The following is an 8,202-nucleotide window of genomic DNA, read 5'->3' as shown; positions in this document are numbered from 1 at the left end:
TAACACTGATTTTCTCAGGTGTTCAAATACTTATGTTCAGCAGTGCAAGACAAATAAATTCTTTAAAAATCATACAATGTGATTTCCTGAATTTTTTTTTTAATTCTGTCTCTCAGAGTGGGAATGCACCTACAATGTGAATGTCAGACCCCTCCATGATTTCTAAGTGGGAGAACTTGCAAAATCGCAGGGTGTTCAAATACTTCTGTTCCTCACTGTATAGCACCTTTTCACCTGCCTGAGCCAGTCGGTCCTCAACTCAGCTGCCTGGTTTTTGTCCAGAACTAGGTGACGTGATCACATCACTCCTGTTTTCGCTTCTCAGTATGTTTTAGAATCATTTTAAAATTTTTACAGACTATTTTTAAGGCCCTGCATGGCCTCCCCCCATCTCTGACTTCTCAGTGCCGTACATGCCTGTGTGCACGTTGAGATCCTTGGACAAAGGTGGCTGAAAACTAAAGGGGACAGGGTGTTTGTGGTCAGGGCCCTGGACAAAGGTGGCTGAAAACTAAAGGGGTCAGGGCCCCAAAACTCTGGAACACTCTGGCCAAGGAAATCAAGTCAGCCAAGTCCGTAACAGCTTTTAAATGCCTTCTTAAAGCATCTTTTAAAGCAACTTTTATCAGAGAGCCTTTCCTGATTGTATGTTTAAGCTTAAACAGATTTTAGTTTGCTGCCTTGTAAAACAGATTTGGAAAAGTGCTCTGTAAATAAAGAATATTATTATGATGTTCAGCAAAGACTAACTGTGAAACTCTGGGTGTTTACATCAGGTACTTCAGTGTGAAAGTGTTCATCCCTGAGGACGCACTCGTCTATTTTTCAGTGCAGGTGAATCTTTTCTAAAAGTCATAATGAATTAATGGTGCTTGTTTGTCCAGCTGTATCTTCGTGTGGCGTCTCAGTCCAGAGTTGACCATCAGGATGAGGCAGCGACTCTCTGACCTCCGATCTCCCAGCAGCAACCACAGCTCCCAGAATGCACTGCAGCAGCGAGCGGCAGAGCTCAAGTAAGCGTTCACTTTGTTTCACAGCTGCTGTTGAGGCCTGACACACAAATGCTAATTTAAATACTATATAAAAACTGTTATATTAAGTTTTAGTGTGATGAAATGAAAAATTAACCTTTATAAACAAACTCCAATGATTTATCTTACAACTTTTGTCAACAATTAAAAACTTAATGTGGTGTAGTCTTGTTATAACAGGCCAACCAAATGTAATGTATGTAAATTTACTGTATATTTATTTTGTAGTATATAGCCTTAAGATCATTAAAATACATGGAAAACATCTAAATGAAAACCCAGCACTAAGAATTGACTGTGCCTGTTTAATTATATCTACCAGCCTTGGTAGAACAGTGTCAGTGGTTGGACAACTGAGCGGACCTGGCTCCCAGAGGCGAGTGCCACAACAGGCCAGCTGGACCAGCCACTGCTCAACCTGAGCAAATACAATGCAGACGCTGTGTTAAGCCACATATTTGCTCTTTGCTTGGGTGAGGAAAGGGTTCAAGGATGCTTTGTGTTAAGGGCAGGTTAGGTCTGGAAGATGGGGTTACTGTGAAGATTTATGACGGCCGTGCCTGAAACCCTGTATAACCCTAACCCTGACCCATGACACAGACTATTTTACATTGCTGTAGCGGTTCTCTAGCAGGACACACACTTAACTGATGACTGTATCTTCAAGTGCTCACAAAAACATAACATTATGAATTTCAACCAGATTATGCAAATACTCTTCTTCTTCTCTTGGAGAAAAATGTGCTGCAGCGTTGTTCCAGTGCGCTCCCGCAGCGCTACACCTATGAAGTCAAACTGTCAGTCTGATAAAGCATCAATGCAAAAGCTTCACAAAAATAAAATGTAATTTTTTAAAATGGAGTTAAATTATTTATAATTAAAACTGAATCACATAAGCTAATGCTTTTTTACACTTGGTATGTACTTTGTGTAAATTTCTTGGTATCTGTACACTGTGCAATACAATGAAATAATACAGAAATTCCTTGTTGTGGTTTGGGATCAGTGTAGTTTTATTTTCATGAACTCAAACAGTTGAGTAAAATACAACTGAAACTAAATACACTCTGTTTATGGCTGTCCGTGCAGCAGGGAGGCGTCGGTTCCTCCTGGCGTTGTCATGTCATCTGACAGCAAGGAAGAGGAGGAGAAGCTCAACTGTCCCTACATGGTTGCAGCAGGAAGCCCGAGTAAGGACACAGGTCTGATCCCATGGTTGCACAACATCAAACACAGAGACAGTGATGGTCTTTAACAGCTGGAATAAAGTAAAATATGTCTTCAGAGGACCCGAGTACAGTGTAGTCTGTCAGGAACCATTAACCGATTTTTACTGAGAAATAGGAGGCTTTAAGTAGACTTTGGTTTAAATCCATGGAAGTCTGTCTTAGTAGCTTTAAGAGCAAGTGTGTATTTGTGATGTGTGTCTGACTCAAAGGAATGGATGAGCAGCTGATACAAATGAAATGTGCCCTGTTGTTTCTTTGACATCATGCAGATGTGTGTGAGGACAAGTACAACTCTGTGGACTCTCAGCACTGCAGAGATAACAGGATGGTCAGTGGATTCAGTTTTATCACAGACACACCATGAGTTTTCTCACTGAATCAAAAACAGAATTTTTATTACTGATCACTCTGCAGTTAATTATTGCAGTGAGGTTTATTTTAGTTCTGTTTTCATGTGAATTGGAATAGTTGAAAAAGAATCATGTCACTGGAGTCACGGAGTGTACAGCTCAGGATGTTTGTCTCGGACTCCTCAGGGGGCATCGGGGGTTCGAATCCCCCGCCGTCGCTGGTCCAGGAGGACAGGCAGCGCTGATGGTGTCCTGATGGTGAAGTCCATGTTGGATCTGAGATTGCTGGAGTCATACAGACCGGAGGAGCAGGATGAGGTCAGGATACTACAAACAAACTAAAGTCCATTCAACAAATTCTCCCTGTTTCCACATGATGTGAACAAGGTGTTGTTACCCCACTGATAGGTGAAGAGCCACCCCACTGATGTTGGTGCCTCCCCATGCAGCCCAGGGAGGAGGGGTCAGGGCTTAGAGGCGGTGCTTCATAGAACCAATCAGGAGCTGGGGAGTTCCATCAGTCTGCAGTCTGCTACATGGGTGAGAACACATTGTGTTTTGGTTTGGTTCACTTACTAGGCTTTTCCAGAGCTTTTATCTGTGTCTCAGCGGCTTCTTCAGTCGGTGGAACCTCACATGGCTACACATTCAGGACAGTCCACCAACTGAAAGAGACCATGAGATGTGGTTGAAAGCTCCCGAAAAAGCCAATGAGGTTTTTTCAAGGTGTGGAATGAGCCTTCAGATTCTGCCTGTCCAGGTGGCCGATGATGCGAGGACCAATCAGAACTCAGATGGGGAGGCTCCAGTGCTGTATCCCGACCAATGGGAGGACAGAGTGAGTCTGGCAGGCAGGTAGGGCGGTTTCCTTCCTGGTGTCAGGATTTATTAAAACCGGGTGGGGTATCTGCCAACCTGTCATGCCCCTATTAACCATGCACCCCCCTGTCAGTGAGTTCCAGGTGAAGGAGGCGTGTCCTGTTGCTGCAGGTGGACAACAGGACAAACCCAGTCCAGACAGTGGCTGCTCACTGGGACTCACCTGCAGCATATCCAGTCCAGACAGACCGGCAGGAGATGGTGAGACAGAGAGAGATGCAAAGACACAGGCAGGAACAAATACCTGCGGGACACAGAGACAGCACTTAAACAGATCTGGAGACTGATGTTCATGTGTCCACTGTGGACATGATGCTGTTAGTCCACGTAAAAGATGTGCACTGACTGTAGTTTGTCTGGTTTTCTGTCTGAACTGTCCTCTCAGACTCGGAGCCCACCGAGCCTCTCAGCATGGATGGAAACTCCTCTGAGCTGGATATGGAAGAGGAGGAGGAGGAGGGAGGAAGAGAAGGTGGAGACGGGGAAGTCGGGGTGTCCCAGATGATCCCTCAGACTCCAGACCAGGAAGCTTTCCTGAAGGAGCACTTTGTCACGCTGGCTGACCTCTCAACCTCAGGTACAGCTCCAGGCTGAAACACACCATCACCACAACTACACCACTGTATAACTGTAAACCTGTGCCTCTGGCGTGTTCACCTAACTGATGCATGTGTCAACAGGGAGTCCGAGCAGAGCGTCGCACAGCTCCAGTGAGAGTCTCAGCATCTCCTCCAGGTTCCTCTCCCAGAATTCAGCTGGAAGGTAAAACATCCAGTCGCTTCACTGCCTGAGCACCGTGGACTGATCATCTCTCACTGATTGGCACATTCAATATCCTGATCAGAAGCAACAATAAGACTGTTTATGAAAAGTGCATCATGTCCAGGTCACTGTGCTCATGTCATGTCCGAGTCATCGTAGTTTCAGCAGTCTTCTCCTCTCCTCCTCAGCCAGGCTGTGCTTCCTCTCCCGTCTCGCACCTGTGGGGGAGGAGGAGGGGAGGTGAAGACCCATCGTCTTGTCTCTGAGGTGCGACCCTTGATGGAGCAGAATCAGAACAAGGACAGGAGGGTGTCATGGGGCCAGGACCAAACCCAGGACACCCTCCATTACCAGAACAGGACCAAGCAGGAACAAACAAGGTCTCCTCCAGACTTGACACCGACCCAGCAGGGTACAGATCTGCTCCAGACCGAGGTGGAGAAAGAGGAGTACTCCTCAGCCGAGCATGCTCACCAATCCTCCCCACTGAAGAAGAAGCTCCAAATTGAAGTGGAATCCAAGAGGAATCAGAGTCTGACGGCCTGGTCCGCCACCTCCTCTCACCTGAACTCCTCGTCTGGACTTCGGAAAGCTCAGTCTGTCCACAGCCTGCTGAGCGACACAGGTACCACTGGAGCCAAGACTTCATTTGTCCTTAAAGTTCCACTCCAGATTTATGTTAAAGATTTGCATATAAAACTACTCTGCTATAAACAATATATTCTAACAGCTTTTCCTTAAAAAACGTTCAGTGATTCTCTGTAATCGGCCTCAACATTTGCCCGCCATTGTGCATTCCATGATCGACTGTTCAAATATATGCAAATGTGGCCACAGTTGATAAATTGATCTAGTAGATAACTGCAGCACTCGGGCTGCTACCAGAAGCCAAGACCATAGTCAACATTAACAATGGTACAAGTCTCACATCATCTCAGTGTTGAGCTCCTTTTCCCATCACCTGGTGCTGGCTCAACTCAACTCGCTTGTGGTACCGGGTGCGTGGTTTTTCCACTGCAGATGGTCCCCTCTCAGTGTAGCTGGTTGTCATAGCAATACCACATTACATTGCCGTGATGCTCTCAGTGTAGCTGGTTGTCATAGCAATACCACATTACATTGTCGTGATGTCATCAAGTCAAGTCAAGATTTTTATTTGCCATTTATGCATAAACAGACAGTCTAGGCATATAGGAATTTTTGTGTCTAGTAAGGGGTTATTGCACATATATTCTCACATTTCCGTATTTGCCATCAATCTTACTGCAGCAGGGAAAAAGCTGTTGTAAAGTCTTGTTCTGTGTGTGATGATACTGTTCGCTCTGTTGTGCCTGAGGCTGTACGTGCAGTTTTTGTGTCTGACCAGAGTGTGAGCTGGGTGGCGTGGATCCCTGAGTATGTTTTCCGCCCTTTTACGACAGCGCTGTGTGTATAGTGTGTCCATAGCAGGCAGTTCAGTCCCAGTGATCCTCTCTTCAGTCTTTATGACCCAGAGCCTTCCTCTCTGCCTGTGTGGTGTTACCATACCAGACTGTGATGCCAGTGGTGAGGATGCTCTCTACCAGTCCTCTGTAAGCCTGGGTGAGAGGGCAACGGTTCAGCCCAGCTTTTCTGAGCCGACTGATGAAGTATAGCCCCTGCTGGGCTTTCTTCACTGTGGCAGCTGTGTTCAGTGACCAGCTCAAGTCAGATGTCACCTGCAGGCCCAGGAACTTGTGGCTGTCAGCCCTCTCCACCTCACTCCCTTTGACGGTCAGAGGCAGCAGAGGGGAGGGGTTATTCCTAAAGTCTATTATTTCTTGTCTTGTTTATGTTGAGGTCATTTTTTCCATAAACAAGAATGTCGTTCACCAAGCTTCTGTAACCCAACTCGTCTCCCCCCTTGATGAGGTTGTGAAATGTGAAGGACAATGCTGGCTAACACCCCTTTGGGCTGGCTGTGTAGCCCCAGGGGGTGTTGGCTTTCAAGGAGAGCACAGAGATGTAAATGTCTGAAGCGGAGCCATTCCTGTCTCCAGTTTCGGGAGACAACACCCTGAGATGTACTTCAAAAACAGGAAACATCTTGACCAACCTTATATAAGCTCATTGTTCAGCTCACATGAACTTAATGAACCCATAACCACTCAGCTCTCCCTTACACAACTAGTACAAATAATATCTATATATGAAGTACATACTGTTCCATCTGGAACCTTGTTTATTTTTAACCACTACACTCCCTCCTTCCATAGGTTTATACTATGGGACTTCGGAGCTCAAAATCTGAAAAATCAAAATATGACCATGTTGGCCTGAGACTTTAACGCCTCTAAACTCTAACAGTTGTAGTTAAACATTAACCTCTTCCTGCATCTAAAGTTAAATCTAAAATAATTCCTTACTACAGAACTAACCACTCCTCAATAAACCTTTAACCTTAACAGAGTATTTCTTACATACTCTAATGAAACATAACTTAAACAACTCAGTCAGTCAAGTCTCTAGCTTCTCACACCTTTGCAAAGTTAGTAGTGATTAACTATGGTGGATAAATTAACTGTATAAAATGACAGAGCTTCCCATTCATAACAGTCAGACAAATGAACAAACATGAACATAAAAGTAAACAACAATAAACAAAAATAAACAACCAGCATGAGGTGACTGTTCCCCTTGGAAGATAAAAGTTCATGACAGAAACATTCATAGACACATATATCTGAATACATCACTTCCTAATCAAATACTAATAATTCCTAATACTAATCAATGAACCCAAGTAACACTACAAATCACTAATTAAACCTCATCCAAAAGGAAAATAGAGATCAACTTTTAATTTTAAAGACAAACTTTTGATCTAACAGAACAATTCTACACTAAACAATTTCCCTATACTCTAAAAAACATGCTCGTATGCACTATAAGTACTGCTTTAGCATGACAGAACTCTCTACTTTCTGATTTCTAAGTTCTAATTTGCAAATTTCCTAATACTTTCCAATTGAACGTATAACACACTGAAAATAAACAGTCATAGAAAAGAACGAATAACTGACCAGGTGATCCTCTTTCCCCCACATAACACCACAGTTTCAATTACACACACGTCTGTACTGTTAAACAAACAGCTTCAATTCTGCTACAATTCTGCTCACTCCAAATCCAGACAAAAACCCTGACGGGCAAAATTTCTGGATGACCCCCATCCTTTCCTTTTGAGATGTAAAAACCCCCAATGATAACTAATGCTGGGGAAAACCGTCTTCTTTTTGGGTGATCACCAACAAGGCCTGCAGTGAACCTGATTGCAGGAACCGGACATAGTGTAAATCCCGAAACTGAATCCTAAATATAACATAACTGTAACACAAACATTTGTAATGTAGCTAAACTACTTGTATAAAAGCTCTAGCCAAAAATCTTCTGCCAAGAGATGAGCTGGGAATATGAAAATACTCAGTGACACTCAAGCAGTGAACATATAAATGACAAGGTACTAATAACTGCTATGCATGAATTGTGTACAGTATGAATATATAAAAATATAATGTCCAAGTCCATTGTCCTTTGATCAGTTCAGTTCCTTGCAGTTTCACTCTGTCACCACCTGCTTTCTTCCATCCTCGCCGGCTGCAATGTCTCTCTCTCGACTTCTCTATGCATGACTGACCTCAGTACCTCTGACTTGCACTCCCTCCTCATGAGGGTCAGATAGATGAGAACACAACTGGGTCATAATCAGTATTGTCATCAAGGGGAGCATCAGCTTCACTCGAACTCCCTCCTCATCCAAGGAGTCCCTTGGATCACATCTTCTTATCGAATCAGGATCAGCTCCAAGCCATTTCTGTCCTTGAGGACTTTCACACCATGTACAGGCCTCCTTCATAAAGAGGGTCTCTCCTCCTCCGAGGCACCATCACGTACACGATATCTCCTGCTCTCACTTTGGACTCTCCATCCTTT

At 44.3% G+C, this 8,202-nt stretch overlaps 1 protein-coding gene across 7 annotated transcripts in view; it reads left to right on the top strand.

The window, feature by feature from the left end:
* Positions 1-8,202, top strand: part of mapkbp1 (mitogen-activated protein kinase binding protein 1) — a 78,719-nt gene that overhangs the window by 23,896 nt on the left and 46,621 nt on the right. For 4 of the 7 annotated variants that reach the window (XM_020621328.1, XM_020621327.1, XM_020621322.1 and 1 more), the window contains 10 exons: positions 885-1,013; positions 2,121-2,233; positions 2,530-2,588; positions 2,788-2,928; positions 3,019-3,150; positions 3,371-3,465; positions 3,563-3,690; positions 3,875-4,066; positions 4,170-4,251; positions 4,440-4,876. In XM_020621328.1, coding sequence (XP_020476984.1) covers positions 885-1,013; positions 2,121-2,233; positions 2,530-2,588; positions 2,788-2,928; positions 3,019-3,150; positions 3,371-3,465; positions 3,563-3,690; positions 3,875-4,066; positions 4,170-4,251; positions 4,440-4,876 — 1,508 coding nt within the window. The remainder of the gene's footprint in view (positions 1-884; positions 1,014-2,120; positions 2,234-2,529; positions 2,589-2,787; positions 2,929-3,018; positions 3,151-3,370; positions 3,466-3,562; positions 3,691-3,874; positions 4,067-4,169; positions 4,252-4,439; positions 4,877-8,202) is intronic. The other 3 variants (XM_020621324.1, XM_020621326.1, XM_020621323.1) reach the window with 3 other exon arrangements.

The sequence above is a fragment of the Monopterus albus genome, unplaced genomic scaffold (genome assembly GCF_001952655.1).
Source record: "Monopterus albus unplaced genomic scaffold, M_albus_1.0 scaffold258.1, whole genome shotgun sequence".
Taxonomy (NCBI): Eukaryota; Metazoa; Chordata; class Actinopteri; order Synbranchiformes; family Synbranchidae; genus Monopterus; species Monopterus albus.
The sequence above is the reverse complement of the archived record's forward strand: the minus strand, read 5'-3'. Positions and strand labels throughout refer to the sequence as shown.